Raw genomic sequence first — 19,693 nt, forward strand, 5'->3', positions numbered from 1 at the left:
TATGTTCCATGTGGAAACTTGTACAAAAGAAGACAACATGTACAGTCTTTTTTTTCCCCTTACTAGCTGTCCACAACCCACCCAAATGAGTGTGCAATCCACTTTTGTTGCCCGACCCACCAGTTGAGAATCCCTGATATTAATGTACTCTACATTTATCTACTTATTCAGCACAACACCCCCAGGATCCAAATTTACAAAATAGTATTTCGCCTTCAGCCTTATTTCGCCAGAATGACATACTATCGTATCAGAAAGAAAAGTGAGGCTGGTGGGGGAAGCGGGGACAGGCCATTGCATTTGGGAAATCTAAACTGTTCTACAGAAATACAGGGCTCATGAAGCGTAACTACAATGTGTATATTTCTCATATTTGTATTTATTTGATTCAGTGATATCAGTCATCACTGTCAATTATATGACATAGAAACAAGATTGATATTTGCTTATGATAAATGAAGAGTTAAAGGTAAGGTCTGACTTCACGAAGATTCTTGTCAAATGGACAGATATGCTAACCAGTCTACCTAATCTGTATGTGGAGGTGCTGCTGTACTAAAGTTAGTTATTTCCCCAGGGGCTTATGCTTGTTTTATCAATCTAATCCATTCCACTATTGCTGTGGCTCATCATTTAGAAAACTTTTGTCAGATTTGATCATTTAGACACAGGCGTTCTCAATAAGTTTTATGCTTCTCTCATTTATTTTATTTTAGTTTTTTTTCTTCATATAAAGGTGGGAATAATACCGCGTTACTGTGGACATGCGGTAAATAATGAGACAAGGAGACTTTTAGGCAAGTTGTGTCTCTTGTTACTCTTCACACTAAAATGATGATTTATACAGCAAACAAACTCCTCTCCCAAACCCTTTCATGTCTTTCATCCCTTTCAAGTCTATTCATGCACAATTAGTCTTCAATGAACCTCTAACATGCTTTTGGACATGTCAGAAAAAACATGCAAACTCTAAACAAGAGGGCCTGAGCTGAGATTTGAACTCACGACCTCTTGACTGTGAGACAGAAGTGCAAATCACCACTGCAGGGCCATTTCGATTGTTTATTTAGAAAATGTGTGATTTGGTCTCATCCTACAGACAATTTTTTTTTAATTGTTACTTTAGTTTTGAGTGTGCACTGCAGCTAACCTATAATTTTCCAGGGGTGAGTAAGCAAAACGCAAAGGATTCAGAGTGTTATCTGCTGGCCTCTGCTGGTAAGAGTAGAAATTGTTACTTTTTTTTATCAAAACGGAATTGGATTTTTCATTGTCTCCTTTGCAAATCGGAATCTTAATCATTCAGATGTAATTCTTGACTGTTCTATATTTTCTCATAGCTACTATTGTTTACAGTAGCCTATTTGCACCGCGCTATGTCTGGAAATTGAGTACAGTAATGAACATGCTTATTGTTGTCCTTAACCAGAGCTAAGTGCTTCTTCAACCAATCTTTAATGATCAAAAATGAATTTACTAATTGTGAAAGTAGTCTTGCTAGATGGTTGGATGTCATGGTTGCATGACAGGAGAGACTTCAGTCTGTGAAATTGGGAAGCAAATTAGGGGTAAAAATGGGAACACAAATGAACACAACCAAATATTTAAATAATATTTAGCCTACATTCACATGCATTAAGTATATTTGCATATTTTCTTATTTATTTGACATTTATTGTGCAATGTGTGTTTGTTGCCAGTGAGAAAATTACACCTGAAATTTTGTTGTTTTTTTTAAAAAATGTCATATTTACGTGCACTGTGTGCGTGCACTCCACACCCTGACTGTTCTCCAGAGGCAATGAGCAGCTGAGCGATGGATGACGTGTTTTTACTGCGTGCAACGGGACACTGAAACATACAAGTGGAATAATCGTATTGTCTTTTAAGGTAACGTTGAACATTTCCCTATTTGTGTCTCGAACTACGTGTAGAATGATGAACAATGGAAGTGCGTAGTCAAATATTTCCCACGTGAGCTTCATTGCGCGTGTGTGAAGGGGGCGAATGTGAGACATTTTGGGTAATGGCAGAGCATTCATTTTAAAACGTATTTGGCACTGCCCTAGCCGTTGATGTGACGATGTGACTTGTAACGTGGCGGTGCATGGCAGACAGGAAGGTAATATAATGAATTGACTGTTGCGGTCGTGACATATCTACACAATTGGCAGAATCGAGTCATCACTATTAATCGCTACCATTCATTGTGTCTCCCCAAGATAGCAGCCACAGCCTTACCTGCTTATCGGAGCTGCTGGAGTGTGCAGTACATTGTCAATTCACGACTGAATATAGAGACAAAAGGCTTTGCTCTAGTTTAGACACACCTCCTAATCAATTAGTGAGTTCTCCTATTATCCCCCTCTTAATTTTCCTAATCATTTTTACAAATAAATGTTGCTTCCATTTCAGCACGGGACACTAGTAGTTAGCCCATCTTCCTCGCACTTTTGAGATTTGGGGTTCAAATCTTTGCTCTGGCCTTTTAATTTGGAGTTTGTATGTTATCTCCACTGATAATTGTTAATTTGGGATTGTTTAGTGATAAAAAACAAATAAACATTGACATATGAGCGAAGCAGGAGGAGGTTGAAATATTTTAGGGAAAATGAAAACGTCATTTTGTTGATGCGTGTCACAAATTAACTGTATCTGTGGCTCAAGTGTAACAATCACCACGTCCACTTGTCCACTTATAAAGTTGCTCTTTGGAAGAAATCAAATTTTGTATCGCTACTGCCACCTGTGGCCAAAAAATAAGACTGCACACTCCCATCTTCACGTGCATGATGCACGGACATGTACAGCACAACTGGTAGCCCGCCTGTCACAAATTAATGTCAGTTGACCATCTGCCCCTTACCGAGCCTGCCAATGGAAAAAAAGTCCAGATTTTTCACAACACAAAGTTGGCTCGTATGACATTCTGCTGGCATGCTGACACTACAATAGGCTATCTTCACCGAGGAAAATAAAGCAACATTTAGCCTGAATGGAACGCACGAGAACGCGCATATGACATCACACCCACTGAGAGAGGGTGGGAAATTCGAACCCGAATCTAGTCTGAAAACTATTGGTCAGAGGCTTGCAGGAGTACCCATTGTGAACAGCTAAGGTGTTAGTCTGCCAATTAGAAGATGTTTGAGTCATAAATGGTCAAATAAAAAGGCTATTGTAAAGATATTTTAGGGCAAATTGTTACAAAGAGCAGTTTTTTATGCTTTATTTCAAATAGAATGTCATTAAAGTTAAATATAGCCAACAAACAGTTATACTTCACAACTTTGCAGATGCAAAGATTGTGGCTGGCCCTTCCCAAGCCTGTCTCCCATTGGATGCAAAAAACTGTGTAGAACCATGAAAACTTTTTAATTTTGGTTTCTATTTTATTTTCTGAAAATTTGTATGATACAAAATACATGACTTTACATTTGTAAATAAACGTTACAAAACATTCTGAATGTAGATGGACCTGCACACATCTCTTTTGTCCGATAGGCATATTTATACAATTTATAGGTTAAAGATGCATATTTACAATGATGTCCATTTAAATGTCATGAATTCAGTGCTGTGAAAAAGTATTTAACCTTTTCTCAAATTCTTCCTTTTTTTTTTGCAGTTTCACCAGTTATGAGATAAATTCAAGCAAATGTAAATGTTAGACAAAGATAAGCCAAGTCGAGATAAACTGTTTTATTATAGAGATTTTATTTATTAAGGGGGAAAAACTATTCAAAGCTACCCTTGACCTGTGTCGAAATAGTACTTGCCCCTACACCTAAAAAGCTGGTTGGGCCACCCTCACCAGCAACTACTGAAATCAAACCATTTTTATACATGGCAATTAGTTTTTAACATCTATGTGGAGGTATTTTGGCCTGTCCTTCCTTGCAGAATTGTTTTTATTCAGCAACACTGGAGCATTTGCAGCTTACTGCAAGAGGCCACTCTAAAACATTCCTTTAAAACAACTGCAAACTCAAGTGCGACTTCAGCTTGTTTCCATCAAGTAGTCCAGGTCCTAAAATAGCTAAGCAACTCTAGACCATCACACTAACACCACCTTGTTTGAGTGTTGGTATGATGTTCTTTTTCTTTGTTACATTTAAGACCATGTAACGAGATGTACAGTACTCCTTCCAAAAAGTTAAACTTTTGTCTGGCTTTGGAATCATGAAGTGTAAGATTTAAAATCCACTTGGGTGGGTGGACCCGGGTGGGTGGACCCGTGTGGGGGGTTTCTCAGTCCTGCTACTTGCATCTCCTCTAACCTCACGATCCACATGTGAGTGATGGCGAACTAATGTTACATGTGGTATATCTGGTCGCTACACATTTTTAGTTTTAGTTTTTATTTTATTTTTATTAAATTTTCTTGAAATCTACTCGGGTGGTGGCCAGTTTACTTGGGTGGCCCAACATGGTGTATTAACATGGTGTGGGAAACACTGATTTTGTTGTCACAAATTAATTGATACTAAGTAACATAACCAGTGCTGTACCACTAATATTTTTGATACATAACATTTAATTTCTATTAAACCAATGACATAATTTTAACCGAAGACCCGTCATTTATTTCACTCCAAGGACTTTACCTTTGCCAACACTCGCAAACATTTGCCCCTCAGTGAGATGCAGGATTTAGGAACTTCGGCAATTGACAAATCTGAACATCCGGGCGTTTCTGGTATTTCCTCAATGCAATGAATGCAAATGCATCCTTTACAAGGTGTAAACAAACAGCGTATTGTATTGCTTTTGCCTGTGACTCAACCAGGCAGATTGTTATAGTAGTCAAACGTCATTTCATCACATTTTGAAGTCAAAATAATCCCCACAAATCAAATTATAACGATCCAAAGTCCAATGCTTTTTAATGGACGTAGAAGGTCATTTCACAGAGTTGACCGCCATTTTGAGTTGTAAAGTAAGCTCGAAGTGTCAATAGTAAAAAAAAAAAATAAAAAAAAAATCGTTTTTACTTTTTACTCATGTACTCAAGTGAATTTCAGAGTCTACTTAAAAAAAAAAAAAAAAAAAAACTATCTGCACCAGACTAAAAACAATTAATTAAAACAAATGATCAGTAACCATCAAACCAAGCAAAGAACTTCAGTGACGTCACGCCTTCGCTCAAGCCAATAGACTTCCTCCCAGCTCATTTTGCCGCGCTGCGCAGGACTCTAAGCAGCAGGGGTGTGTATGTATGTGTGTTGATTTGCCAGAGGAAATAGACAATAGTCGCCTGAATAAAAACATACTGCATGGATACTGATGGAAACGGGTTGCTAGTTTAGCTGAAGTGCGCCGACTCTTAACAAAGCAAACTAGTAAGCTCGTTCACACATGCTTCTTTGTGTGTCGTCAGTCAGCCTGCTGCCCATCACGGCTCGACCTCATGGATCTCGACGGAAGTGAATTGGACTCTAGCCTGCCTCAGCCGGAGAACCCATGCCTTATCGTGGAGGACTCCCAGCCGGACAGCGTCGCCTTAGAAGACGACCCCGAGAGCAGCTATCGTGCCGTGCTGGCCCGACGTCTATCAAACCTGCAGCCCAGCGCATGCAGCCCGGTCCTGGTAAGCGGCGTCGCGAAAGAAACATGTCGAAACATTACGCCTTTCTCGTCACAGCCATTAAACAGACAGCTATATGGAAGCCGTGCTCTTTTATTTACAGTGACGCGAAACGAATACAGGAAGTCACGGTTGACTTGTTGTTAGGCCGCAAAGAGGCTATCGTGGTTCGTGGTGGTTTGGTTTTAAGAGACGGGATTCTAACCTCCTCACACCCATTATATTAAATATGCCTGCATAATTTATCAGGACTGCAAGTGTAAACATGCCGCTTTTCTGAAGAAAATCATGTTTGAAAAGGTACTGTTTTATTGACTTTGCACAGCACTTCAAATTGCAGTAAAGAATAGTTATTTTGTTATAAACCTGTATCTGTATGTGTTAATACAAATAAGCAGTGCTATATGTAGTAGAAGTTTAATACCGCAATGTTGACTGTATTTTGTATTGTAATTTCTGTACTGTAAGATAACTGACATTTAAAACTATTTCCACCAGTGTTTACATGAGTTGAATATAGACAGGTCAGGTAATGTTAACGTTTTACATGGTTTGAATAATTCATGAGTTCACTAGGGATGGATGTAACAATATAAAAATTGCTACGATATGGCCGTTGCCATGTTGCGATATTAAAAGCAGCAGCAAACATCACTTTTTGCCCATTTGAGCCGAACACAGCATTGTGAACTTCACAGACCGCTACACTTTGCTGTTTACAGAGTCTTTATATAGCGAAATATAGCGAAGAGCGGTGGACCTACTAGCATAAATTTAGTAGAAAACTCAGCGGTTGAGATATGCAGTATCGTTTTTTGTAACATCGCCAACCTCCACACAATATTCTCAGGAGGACTCGATAGCGCACCCACTTCACAGTTCAGAGGTAATGGGTTCAAATCAGGGAATCAATATCAGATTGAAGTGAATCGAATCAAATTGAATCGAGAAAAATCTCAATCGAATCAAACTGAACTCTTGTTAATGGAAATCGAATCGATTGAGGAAATTAGAATCGATACCAGGGAAACAAGTTGTATTGCGCGCCACATACGTTATTGACAGGCAAATGAAATGACTTAATATTTACTTATCTTGGAAATAAAATATTAAATGTTACCACGTACGCCCATCGTGCATCATGCTTAAAACAAACTAAATGCATGAAGAAATCATATTGGAACATGATTTTGCCAAATATTTTTTGTGGACCCAGTCACAACTCTAGAATCGTATACAATGCATAATGTATTTTTGTCTTTGCAAAACATAAATAATAATTCATCTTTCCAGGAGCTGATATCGTCACCAGTAGGAAGTAGAAGCTCTCAGATTGATAGCCAGTCAGAGAGCTGCCGTAGTAACAGCCAGGCTGGTCCTGGTCAGTTTTCTTTTTCTAACAATATGTAAGCATTCCCCCATCTTGTATTTTTAACAGCCTAACAGAAACACTTGTGTTGTTGTTTTTGTTCATCTCTAGGCATTCTCGCTCTGGCCAACCACAGTTCAGAATGCCAAGAAGAGTGTCAAGAAGAGAGTCAAGTTCTCGACATAAACCCTGCAAAGAAACTCAAGTACCCATTGGCCATTGTTGTAGCAGATTGCTCGTGCTCAGTCAGACAATTGTTTTAAATTTTTGTCTCAATATTTTAGGAGTAATTTGCCAATGGATTCTGATTCCACAAGACCCTGCGATCAGTCTGACGGTAGGAGCTCTTAGTCACATTTCTTCGAAGGCCCGGCAATAAAAACAATTACAGTACATGATATCTTTTTTTTGTCTCTTTCAGATGGAATCTCTCAGTTTGGTTTCCTTGCACTTTCCCAGAGTCAGGATTTTGTTGTTGATGAAGTGAACAGCCAGAAGGGAGATGTGTGTGACAAACCTCGAGAAGCCAGTGAGACACACTCCAAATTCGGTATGAAGACGTTGAGTACATATAAAAGATGCTACAAATGTTATACTGAATATGTTTTTGAAAGTTTATTTACATTTGTTGTTTACTAAAGTAAAACTGTTGACACAATTTCGCTATTTGCGAGGAATCGGAAATAGAGGCATTGAAGCCCCCCTGAATTCTTTTGTAGAATTGCCTTAATTATTTGAGCCAGTTTTCTAATCATTGTGTACTCACGTACTGCAAATAACATCTTTGTTCATTTATACCAGCGATGTATGGTGACAAGAACAACAGAGGTCCTTGCTATCTCCTTTTTGTCAAATATATGTTTAGTGGTGTACCATGACATTTTTTTCCCTCATGTAAAATAAGTGCCTTGATGCAATAAAGTTTGGGAAACATTGGTTTAAACCATAATTATACCACAAAACTATAATCCCAAAACAGCTAAACATAATTTAAGACTCATTTTACAAATATGATCCCTATCACGGATTGATTTAAAAAAAAAAAATGCACCCGAAGACACTTATAACCTCTGCTGACAACCCAGGCTAAACTTGCTTGTCGCTCAGTAGAGGTGTATGACTTCAACATGTCTAAATTAAGTTGGAGTAAGTATCCCCTTTTCTTTCAGAGCACAACATCAACACTGTGACATCACAGGATCTGGTATACAAAGTAGTCAGGTATAACCTTCTAATTAATTCCAATTTTGTTTTGATGGTCTTCCATTCGAGATGCAATTGCCAATTTCAAGTTCTTGTATCTCCTCAAGATCTGAGGTGAGCTCCAGCAGCCGATTGGATCAAACACTGAATGTTCAGGTGCTACTGCACTCGCAGTGCCTCAAAGACTCTGGTGAGCCGGAAGAGCGGGACCATGATGAAATAGTATCATCTCAGCAGGACATGTTTGATGCTGACAAGACAGGTATGTCCTTTTGCATATGGCACACATCGGTTCTAGGGCCCGACCAATTAATCAGCCGCCGATTATAATTGGCGTTCAAACATTAGCCAAAACAATCGGCCAAGTGGCCCGAATGGCCAATTATTTCCCCCTTAAAACGTTATTGAAGAAACCCGAAGTTTCCGACACTGAAAGTACCATGAATGCACCATTTTGCTTGCGTAGCATTAGCAACTATTAAGTGTGTAGCGTATGTTATTCTGTTTAATGACACCATAGTTGTAGTTAACTGTAAAACTAAACACACAATGTTAAGAATTACATCCACTGTATATTTAAATACAAAGCATTCTTTGTTTTTAAAACATCGCTAGCCTAGCGCTAATGCTAAAAGCAAAAGGAGGGTTACGTTCAAATGCTAACAGAATGTTAGCATCGACTTTGGGAGTGTTTTTACTTCAAATAATAAATATTCACACAAATGGTGTGGGAACACATACCCACAGGTGTGATAACACTACGCAAAGACACAAATTCTTCTAATGTGTGAAAAACAAGTTATTTTAATTGAATTCAATCATAACTTTCTTCTGTACTCACTAAGTGTGTACACCATTGATGCACGGCACCAAACTGCCCCCAAGAGGCCAAAACGCATAGGAACAGTCAGTATTTGTTCTTACTGTTTTTTCAGTTGCTATTATTTTAGTTCATTCTATTCTTATTTCACTTTCTTATGGTTTTATTTTGTCATTGTCCTTTCAAGTTATATTTAAAATTGATATTTCAAGGATTAAAAGACTTTCTTTTCTCAAAATTCAAGGATGCAAACATCCAAGGATCCAACACACATTTCCACATGACATGGCACGAAATACAATCCCCAAGGTCCCAGGTTAGCCCAGTAAGTCCCAAGACTTGTGAAAATAACACAAGATAAAATATATAAAATAAAAGGTTAATGCTTTATAGCAGTTGTAAACAAGTGAAAATTGTTTTATTATTGACCCATAAATCTACACAAAAAAATGATTTTTTTTGATAAAGTCATATTATGGACTTGTCATTCAAAGCAGAGAATCTAAATAGCGGACGTTTGTGCGTAAGTAACACCCATTGAAAAGGAATTGGGGAGGGAGGGTAATTTTATGCATTATATATATTTTTAAATAATCGGCAGATTAATCGGTAATCTGTATTTTTTTTCTGCTAAAAATCGTTATCGGCCTAAAAAAATGCATATTGGTCGGACCCTAATAGGTTCCGTTATATTGGAAATAAACAACTACAGTTAGTTGTAAAATTGTACTAATTAGTGTTTTGTTGCTGTTGTGCTGCAGTAGACAGTACAGTGTCTGAGCCAGAGCAACAAGTTTACCCCACCTCAACACCAGCCAACACCCTGCGGCTCTTGCATCTTTCTGGACAGGAAACACTGGCGCAGCAGAGCTTATCCCAGTAAGTCCCATGGTGATTACACACACACACACGTATGTAGTGCAAACAACCAGCACAAAAAGAAATGACCTGGAATTCTCATTTCCCCCCTAGGAGCTCTGTTGATTATGTTGCCCCAACCCCAGACAACTTTTCACACGCACCGTTGATTGTCCCCAACTCACCAACTGCAGCAGAGAGCCAAAGTGGTAATATAAAATTCTGTTTAAATGAAAATAAAAAAAGAAAAGAAAAAGAAAAGAAAGGACAACGAGCAAACTTTGCTTTGTCAGATGCTGATGAGCCCATGGATACCTGGCCGTCTGCAGAAGAAGAAACTGCTCTAAAGAAAGACGTGCCGATGGGAACAGAAGCCTCCTATAAACCACAGCCACCCAAGTCAACTCCTGCTGTATGCCAGAGTACTGCTGGTTCTGTGGTAGAGCAGCCGCTTTCTTTACCCTCTCAGCCCGAGTTCTCGCACGTATGTACCACATGTTGTGTCTCGTATGACTTGCTTTTTAATTTGTTTTTAGGCTGCAATTAGGGGTGGGCGATCTTGCAAAAATAGAATATCATGATTTTTTTAAAAATTATAAAATCACAATTTTGATTTTAATCATGATTTTTTTTTTACAAATAGTTTTTTTCAATACAAATTAAATTACACATGAAATAAGAGCAGTATTGAATAAATAGGCTTATTATTAGTTTGTGAAAATGAACACTGTGATAATAAATACCTTTTGTAAAGAGATATATAAATTATAAAGCAGCAAAATACCTGAGCAAAACAATAACAAAAGTCACAGTTCTGTTTTCAAGTAGTGTAAATCAAAATTCAAAATAGTCTTAAGTTAACATACATATAAAGTAAAAAAAAAATGTTGATGGTAGCAAAGTAAAAAGTACCTTTTATAAATAAAGTTACTGAATGCAAAGGACTTTTTTTTTTTTTTTATCGCTGCGCTATGCACATTATCGAGCATGTTGTTGTGTTCTGGCGTGGTTCAGGTAACTTTTGCAAATTGGCATTAAAGAATTATCCGCTTGACTTTTTTACAAACACTACAGAGGTCGCTTGTAAAAAATAAATAAATAAATCAAAAAAAAACTGCACATTTTTGTATTTTTTGCGCTGCTTTTTCTCTACAATATACGTACACGCGAGGCTTGGCGGTGTTGGTAAAAAAAACATCTTACGACTTGGCAGCGCGTAACGTGTATCCAATATTATATGGTGTGATTTTGGTGAACGCTTCTGTGACGGTTTGCTGAGGCGCATGTATGAGCTGTTGTCACTGCTTTTAGAGTTTTTAGCTTGGCTGCAATTGTACTGTGCGGGACGTTGCCGTTTCAGGTGATGGAAGTTCATAGTGTTGCCATAACTTGTCTTCATTCTCTTCTTGCACGCTTGGCACATGATTTTCTCCTGATCTTTGTGGTTTGGCGTGAAGCCAAAACAGTTATACAGGGAGTCGTCAAGTTACAGCGGATTTCCGTTCCTACGCTGACAATGTAACCCAAATTTAGACTTAAGTCAGGTTTCACTGTTAAAGTCGATTTACATCAAAATACTTTGTACAGTCATTTTAAAAAAACATATTTACGCAACCCGGAAGACACCGAACCAGTATTTAATGTTTCCGCACGGACATTCATTGCTGACGGACGGCGGCGCGGAACTAATTCAAACTTGCACACGGAAATGTGACACACCTGATGGACGTCTGTTGCTGGAGGTAACAACAACAACACAACTTTAAATAACTTTAAAATGGCGTGATTACTGTGGGAAATTAATGAAAAAGAAGGGGCTACGGACGAGGTGCGTTAAAGTCGAAACGACGTAGGTCGCGTACGACTTAACTGGAGGACTCTCTGTATTATGAACGATGAATTTCTCTTCGGAACAAACTCGCTCCTCCCCCATGCAGCCATGTTTGTTTGTTTGGGGGAAAAATATGGGTGGGGCGAAGTATGTGCGCTACTTGATCACACTCATTGGCTGTCAAATAGGGGCAGGCCGCAGCAGAAGCATGGCTGTTCATAAAATATGAAATGTCTTTGGGAGCATGGTAATACTTAAAATAGAACGTATTTATACGCTTTTGGGAGCAAATGAGTTAAGGACTGTAAACCCACTATTCAGTGAGATCTGTATCAAAAACACTGCTTTTTGTATAGAGCTCAATTTTAATGAGTAAATAGAATCGGAATCAACAATTTATTTGGCATAGTATACTACTAATGCGCTCACAGTTGTGAACTATTGGATTGTACAACTTGTCATCATGCACAAACAAAAATGTAAAATATTCTTGCTGTGCTGAAAAAGCACACCAATAAAAATCTAGCAAAGCTAATTTTTAGATGAATGTTGATTCACAAGAATCAACCGCAGAGGAATTCTGTCATCAAAATTGAAATAGTTGGTCTTGTTTTTACTGGGAAATGGATGACAAATTATGTGATTGTGTAGCACTGGTTTTGGATTATTGTTTGTTTGTGCAAGTCTCCAAATGTTGTACTGGTCATTTAATGCTCTTTACCCCCCCCCCCCCCAGGATGTGTTTCTCCCAACACAGAGTCAGGAGGCTCCTCAACCGTCGGATAACAAGACTGAGCCCTTGTCTCTTGAGCCTCGTCACCAGGAAACGTCCTCTGCTTTCACAATGCCTTTACAGCTCGCTGTGAACATGGACAATGACGATTCTTCCCAGCAGCTGTCAGAAGAGATCATGGAGGACACCCAGGCGACACAGATAGAAGAACTGGAAAAGCAGCCTAGAGTCAATACTACTGACTCTGTGGCTCCACACTCCGATCAGAGGAGCGAGTGCAACGGCATCTGGGCTGAATCACAAAGTGCCCCCACTTCCAAACCTTGTACTCAGATGCCTTTCTTGAAATCACCTGATGTGAACGTGAACGAATGTGAGACTGATATCAAAGAGTCAGGCCTTCCTAATGACGTGTCTTGTTCTCAGTCCAAGATTGAATCTTCAGATGTGATTGTCAACAGCTGTATACTTGAGACTCCGTCAGATGTCACACCCTGCAGTCTGGAATCACAGTCCGTGATCTCCAATATGCCTGTTATGGAGGTTGCAAAGAGTGGCGTGAATGTAGCGGAAAGTGCAGAGAGTCCGTCACAATCACTGTCACAGAACTGTGGATCCATTCATAGTCAGACGAGCAAAGTTGAAATTGACGAGCGTGCAGATATTGAAGAAAAAGCTGCTTCAGAGGAGGAGGAGGAGGAAGTGGCAATGGAGGGGCAGAGTACTTTGGCTTCTTCAGGTATTGCTTTAGTCCTCTCCCAAAGCGAGATGATGTCATCTGTTGACAAGGACGACGCAGACGTGGATGAGAGCATTATCACAGTTGAAGAGAGCAATAGAGACTCACAGGTTCTTCCCAAAACACAGTCGCAGCTTTTAAAAGGCACTAGTCCTCATTCGAGCACGGACCAAGTGTCTATATCTACTAATGGCCATGAGCCTGCCGCGGTACAAGAACCAGAGGAGCAGAAAAACAAGAGCTTCAGTGATAGCTCAGCAGGTATGATTTCCACACCCATTAGCCATTAGCATCTAAACATTGTTAACTCATTCACTCCCAGCCATTTTCACTGAAGCAACCCCCTTCACTCCCAGCTATTTTACTGGATTTTGGCCCACAGACTATTCTGTCTATTGCTATAAAAACATGGAACCTACCAAAATAAAGATTAGAGTCTTCTTTCATCAGGTAAAAAGTATATTATGTATCTGTATGTGTTTGTATCTGGGAAAAAGAGCTTGTTGCAACATGGCCCTGGCTGATCTCTTATACTCTGCTGCTACCTGCTGGCCGTTTGTTGTAAGAACTACCATTGCTTTAGACGACCTCTTCGTGAAGCTGTATCAAAGCCTTCTGTATGCTCTAGCATAAAAAAACATATAAATATGTTTTTGGGAGTGCAGGACAAAGTATTAACTCATTCAAAACCAAAAACGTGTAAATAAGTTTTTTCATACATTGTCCTTAAATTTTTGTTTTGTTATTCAAGAGCGTACAGAAGGCTTTGATGCAGCTTCTGACATGAAGAGGCGACTTAAAGCAAGGGTAGTTATTACAAAAAACGGCCTGCAGGTGACAACAGAGTATTAGAGATCAGCCAGGACTATGTTGCAACCAGCTCTTTTTCCCAGTGTTTTCAACAGGTTTGTGAATAATAATGAAATTTATAATCTATAATCTAATGATAATGCTCTTTTGGTAGGTTCCATGTTTTTATAGCAATAGAACACAATATTCTGTGGGCCTTGCAAAATCAGTCAAAAGCCAATATAACAGCCGGGAACTAAGGGGGTTGCTTCAGTGAAAATGGCTGGGAGTGAATGAATTAAAAACGTATCTATACGTTTTTGGGTTTGAATGAGTGAAATTGATGTATGGTCATCTTTTTTTTTTTAATGCTTTTATGCAGAAACGTCCTTCCATTTCACACTGCCTAAAGATGGTGAGTTGATTGGTCCAGTTGTTGGAGCAACTCCTCCTCTAATCAGCCAGTTGAAGAGGACGCTCAGACACAGCACTCCCATTGGTGTGTTCTGGTGAAAGACATACAGACAATGCAATCATAAATATCAAGTAGCGGCATTGTTTTTAAGCCCAGCTTCTTTGTTTGATTTTCATTTATCTAGAGACATTTAGCGAGAAGTCAGACGTTGCCGGCGATGTCAGTGCTGATGTGAAAGACGATGTACTGGAAGAATGTGGAGACGAGTTGGCAGAGAAAGGGGACGGGAGGCTGAGTTTGAGGATGAAGTTAGTGACCCCCATTGAAGAGGGAAGCTCCGAACGCTTCAGTCTGCAGAGTAAGAGCCGTTCGGTCTGCTGAGCATATTCTGGCTCAGTTGTATCCATGGAGATGCGGCATTCAAACTATACTTTGCCACTAACAACTCTTCGTCTGCAGAGCCCACTTTATCAGAAGAGGATGAATCTGTTGCCAAGGTTACCACTGTCACCAAGGCTGAAACCAGGTGCCATAGTTTACGATCCAATCTTTAGCTTCACACTTATTTACCATCTCATGCATTGGGAATAAAATGAGTTTTTTGTTCACTGTGGTAAAAGGTAAATGGGTGGTTCTCATCAAACATGGTCCTGGGGTGTGACATGAGAGCCCAAAAATGAATGTAAAAAAGATACATGCTTTAAATCAAACCTCTCTGCTGTGTGCTATGAATAAATATAGTTCACTCAGCCCTTTGTTTGCAGGAAACTGTTTAATGTCCTGGTCTATTGGAGCGCTTATTACCCGGGCACCAAACTCTGAGCACTCAAGTAAATAAATTATTCAATAATTAGTATTACACTTGAACACCTCCATTGCCTATATACAAAGATGTTGGGTTGAAAAGCTAGTAAAAAAAAAAAAGACCAATTATACATTGCTGGCGTCGGGCCAAAACCTTGTACCTCCAAAAGTCACTTATCAGGGGACCCCAAAAACGGCATGCTTGTTGCCAGCGACAGAAAATTACCTCTGAATGGTGAACAGTGGCCATCAAGTTACATATTGTTACATTTGAGAATCACATGGACGCCACAATTTATCACGTTTGCGTCGCGAAGTATGAAATGCTCAGCTGAACTGTGCACTTTTCAAATCCTGCTGACTCACGTGAGAATACGCTAAAGAAAGATTTCATCCAATTGGCATGGGAAAAGTATCAATTTATTTTATTTGTCGGTTGTTACCAATTAAAGTGGACACAGAGCTCGACATGTAGCTTACTCAGTTGTAAAATAAACAACTTTTTTTGTGTTGTTTTTAAAGATGTTTACATTGTATTTTTTACAGTGAATCCATCAAACTTGTGTTTCAACATACTGAAGTCATTGTGGTGGAAGTGTACAAGATACAAGATTAAACAAATGTAACAGAATTTTTTTCTGCCAATTGTCTTGTCACATTATGGACAGTGTTGGGACTCGATTTAAACAGTATTGCGTTATATTAAGATTCTGCAAGTTTATTGGTAGCAATATATATTTTTTTGTATAGTGATGCAAGAGCATAGGTATAAAGAGCCCTTAATTACATGGGTGTGTTGGCATGTGACAAACAGGAAGTGGTCATGAGGGCTATTTATCACTGCTCAAAATACATTCACACGTAAATAACAGCACAAATCTCAGAAAGGATGTTAATTTTGTCTCTGCAGTATAAAATATATTGTCGCTGCTATGTGAAAAACACATGTCCATTTTTGTCTCTTTTTTTTTTTTTTTTTTTTTTACAGTTTTGTTTTTGGATGGATTGATTGAAGGGATGAAACTGAATGCAGACATTCCAAAAAGCGTAAAAAAAAAAATGAGAGAAATGGACAAGTAGTTCAACATAACAGCGTCGATATGCAATATTGTAAGCAGTGAAATCTGGTGATTTATTATACAGTAATTTATGGACTATAAGCCGCTACTTTTTTCACTTGCATTCGACCCTGCGGCTAATACAAAGGTGCGGCTTATCCATCAGATCACAAGGGGTCGCACTATAAAGGAAGCGCAAGAGCGTCAGACAGAGCAAAACCAACCAAGTGAGCTTAAATACTCTCGTATCCTCAGCAAAATCATACAATTTCTACAATTGCTGATCCATAATTACTGTAGGTTACATCAATGCACTGTAGTGTGAAAAAAAAAGGAGACAATTGTGTCCAGGAGTTCTCCCTCACAGGCATTTAATTTCCATTTCTAAATAATTCTGTGCAATTATTCTTAAAAGCATGACTGCTAACGAACTACCTCTCACCTACTGATTTAATTAGCCTGGCTAATCAAACTGTTATCAGGGGGTTAATTAACCACGCTGAAAGTCAACAGAACACTTGTGTAAAAAGCAATTAGATAGGCAGTGTCATGTGTGTGTGTGTGCGTGCTTGCTTAAATTCATTACACTCAATTTGGCCTACTGCATTGCATTGTGTTGCGGATAAGTGTGATTGGAAGAGTGCACATACTTTTTAGTTTATCATATCAAGCTGAAGTCATAAAATAAATTGGCATACCGGATATTACCTAAATACTGCACTACTTGTGAAGCTGTGACACCTGCAAATCTAATATTGGAATTTGATTATTAAGTTTAAAACTAGCTGAAAGAAATTCACAATTAGAAAGAAGTGACAGTGGAAAAAAATTGTATAGCTAATATTAAATTCAATTGGGCAAATATGAGCCCATTAGGGGGATAATGTGTTAGGTGAACTACCTATAATTTTAAATACAGTAAATGAGGTAAATATGAAATTATATTAATCTGTGAGAGAAGCTGCTCACTGTTGAGTAAACATGTTTATGGAACAACAAGAGTGGGTTGATGAGGCACTTCAAGGTGAATTGTAAAATTATTTGAGAGGTTAAGCACAAAAGTTAATGTGGTGTAGTTTACACTTACATATGGAAAGGCTGAAGCCATGCGCACGAGCAGCTGTGTGCGGCCATCATGGAAATGAGAGCGAGACAATTTGCGCCCTCATTATGGAAAAGAAAGTAGCGGGAACTCGGTGTGGTAACATTAAAACGCTTGCGGCTTACAGTCGGGTGCGGCTTATATGTGTAACAAACTTGAGTATTCCCCAAATTTAGCTAGTGCGGCTTATAGTCAGGTGCGCCTTATAGTCCAGACATTACTGTAATTACATGGGTGTGTTGGCATGTGACGAACAGGAAGTGGTCATGAGGTTTATTTGTCACTGCTCAAAATACAATCACACATAAACAGCACAAATCTCAGAAAGGTTGTTAATTTTGTCTCTGCACAATACAGTATATTGTGTTGCTATGTGGAAAAACATGTCCATTGTTGTCATTTTTTTTAGTTTTGTTTTTAGATGGATGGATGGCATGTAACTGAATGCAGATATCCCAAAACGTAAAAATGTCAAACAAAAGACAAAAATGGACATAGCAGCGTCGATATGCAATATTGTAAGCAGTGAAATCTGGTGATTGATTCTAAATCTGAAAAAAATATTGACTCAAAATGGGTCAGCGTGGACCATGTTTTCTGAGAACCACCCAAATAGGTAACTCAGGTTTTGTGAAAACAATCACAAAGACAATGTTTTCTTTCCCAGCAGCCCATCAGTGTTCACTCGTGTCAGGCAGGTGCACAGACAGCAGGAGGCAGAGGATGAAGATATTCATCTGGCTGGAGACAACAACACACCTGTCAGGTGAGTCTCTGTTTCTATGTGTGGAATTGTCAAAGCAACTGTCATTGGCAAGAGCACACAAATTAACTTCTAAACTTCCAATTGATATATATTGGGCTAGTAAGTAGGCTTTGCTTCCATTTAGCTTTGAGGAAATATTTGCCTAAATGTATAGAGTTGTTTCGAAGAGATCTTTTTGTTCTATCAAGCTAACGTGGTTATGAAAAGTTACTATAGGCTGCTAAAGGAAATATTCAGAGCAGATCTCTTGCGATAATTGATTATTGGAAGTGCCCAGCTCTGGAAATATTCAAAATAAATTTTATTTTATTTATAACTGTTTGCTAGTTTTAATTTTTACTCTATGCCAGATCAAAATTGGATGTCTATTTGCCCCTTGCTGTAATGCATTTTAGTTGTCATATATGGGTCACCTTGTTGTATGTGTATGGAATGAGAAATGAGAGACCTACTTCAGCTTTTCAGGCCGTTGGGCATATGCTTATTTTAAGCACTATTATGCATATGTGCTTGGGACCCTCTTTTTAGTAAGGTCAATCTTTGTCCTTGTTTTTGTGCATTTTGACGTTCTTCAAGCTGGACTTTATATACTGCTTAGAATGTTCAAGTATAATACCTGTTCATCATTTCAAAACAATTTTAAATGGTGTAAATTGTAAGCTGTGCAATTCAATTGAAAAAAAAAAAAGCGTTGAGAGTGGGTAAATAGTACACCAAGTTGGTAATCAGTCTTAGCAACCAGCTCTTCAGGTCACCCTACAACGTTTGAATTTGATCTACAGTAGATCTGGGCTCTGACTGAGGCACATGAAAACTATTGATTTTGTTTTGTATCCATTCTTTAGTAGTCAATTTGTTTCCGAGCCAAAATCTGATGTTTTCAGCCAAAAAACGTACTCCTATAGACATACTGTAAGTCACTAGTCCCTCACTTTTATCTCTAAGGTTCTCTAAATATATATATTTTTTTTTTACTTCTGCAGGGAAGAGCTGTTCACCTCACCACAAAGATGCTCCCAGACTTCATCACTAGGATGTAGCAGCCTGCCTAATAGCCAATCAGAGTCTTTACAAGTGGAAGTGTTGGCAGTGCCACAGGAGGCTGCAAAAGAAACGGAAACTGAGCAATTTGAAGAGATCCAAGAACCAGAGCTGTCTGTCCCAAACCAGACTTTAGACAACTCTATAGCTGCTAATCCATCCCACAAGGTTCTTCAGTCATTGTTTACACTTTCATGATTATTTTAATAAGACCTTGTTTGGTTCAGAGCCTATGTATGTTAAATTAGTCATGTGTGAAGCAGTGAAAGTATCCATTAGATATGAAGACAGATGTTTTCCCTCCAAAGTTCTTTTAATTAGCTTCTAATTGATTAGGAAAATTACCTCAATAATTTTATTAGGCTTCTGCCAATTGATGATTAGATAGCTAGATGCATGTTTTCTAAAAATACAATCTATAACGCAAAAATATCCTATAATGTTGATATTTTGTGTTGCATTTTTAACAAACTTTTAATATGTGCTAGCATGCAGCTGCCCAGAAAGCCAGCTCTTGTACAACAATGCCATGTTCGCCGGCTGGCAAGGTGCGTACATTAAAAAAAACAAAAAACAAT

The 19,693-nt window shown here is 38.6% G+C and overlaps 2 protein-coding genes across 2 annotated transcripts in view; one reads left to right on the top strand and one right to left on the bottom strand.

The window, feature by feature from the left end:
- The window catches only part of map1aa (microtubule-associated protein 1Aa), a 48,054-nt gene extending 45,786 nt beyond the window's left edge, over positions 1-2,268 (bottom strand). The window contains exon 1 of the mRNA XM_077564670.1: positions 2,242-2,268. The gene's annotated coding sequence lies outside the window, so the exon portion shown is untranslated. The remainder of the gene's footprint in view (positions 1-2,241) is intronic.
- Positions 1,778-19,693, top strand: part of tp53bp1 (tumor protein p53 binding protein, 1) — a 35,402-nt gene continuing 17,486 nt past the window's right edge. Inside the window, exons 1-18 of the mRNA XM_077564673.1 lie at positions 1,778-1,890; positions 5,381-5,590; positions 6,881-6,968; positions 7,068-7,161; positions 7,241-7,293; positions 7,378-7,506; positions 8,126-8,177; positions 8,267-8,421; positions 9,741-9,858; positions 9,952-10,046; positions 10,131-10,321; positions 12,405-13,401; positions 14,312-14,428; positions 14,529-14,702; positions 14,804-14,870; positions 17,976-18,074; positions 19,058-19,283; positions 19,604-19,663. Of these exons, the coding sequence (XP_077420799.1) occupies positions 5,411-5,590; positions 6,881-6,968; positions 7,068-7,161; positions 7,241-7,293; positions 7,378-7,506; positions 8,126-8,177; positions 8,267-8,421; positions 9,741-9,858; positions 9,952-10,046; positions 10,131-10,321; positions 12,405-13,401; positions 14,312-14,428; positions 14,529-14,702; positions 14,804-14,870; positions 17,976-18,074; positions 19,058-19,283; positions 19,604-19,663 (2,895 nt within the window). The 5' untranslated portion in view covers positions 1,778-1,890; positions 5,381-5,410. The remainder of the gene's footprint in view (positions 1,891-5,380; positions 5,591-6,880; positions 6,969-7,067; positions 7,162-7,240; positions 7,294-7,377; positions 7,507-8,125; positions 8,178-8,266; positions 8,422-9,740; positions 9,859-9,951; positions 10,047-10,130; positions 10,322-12,404; positions 13,402-14,311; positions 14,429-14,528; positions 14,703-14,803; positions 14,871-17,975; positions 18,075-19,057; positions 19,284-19,603; positions 19,664-19,693) is intronic.

The sequence above is a fragment of the Vanacampus margaritifer genome, chromosome 4 (genome assembly GCF_051991255.1).
Source record: "Vanacampus margaritifer isolate UIUO_Vmar chromosome 4, RoL_Vmar_1.0, whole genome shotgun sequence".
Classification (NCBI taxonomy): Eukaryota; Metazoa; Chordata; class Actinopteri; order Syngnathiformes; family Syngnathidae; genus Vanacampus; species Vanacampus margaritifer.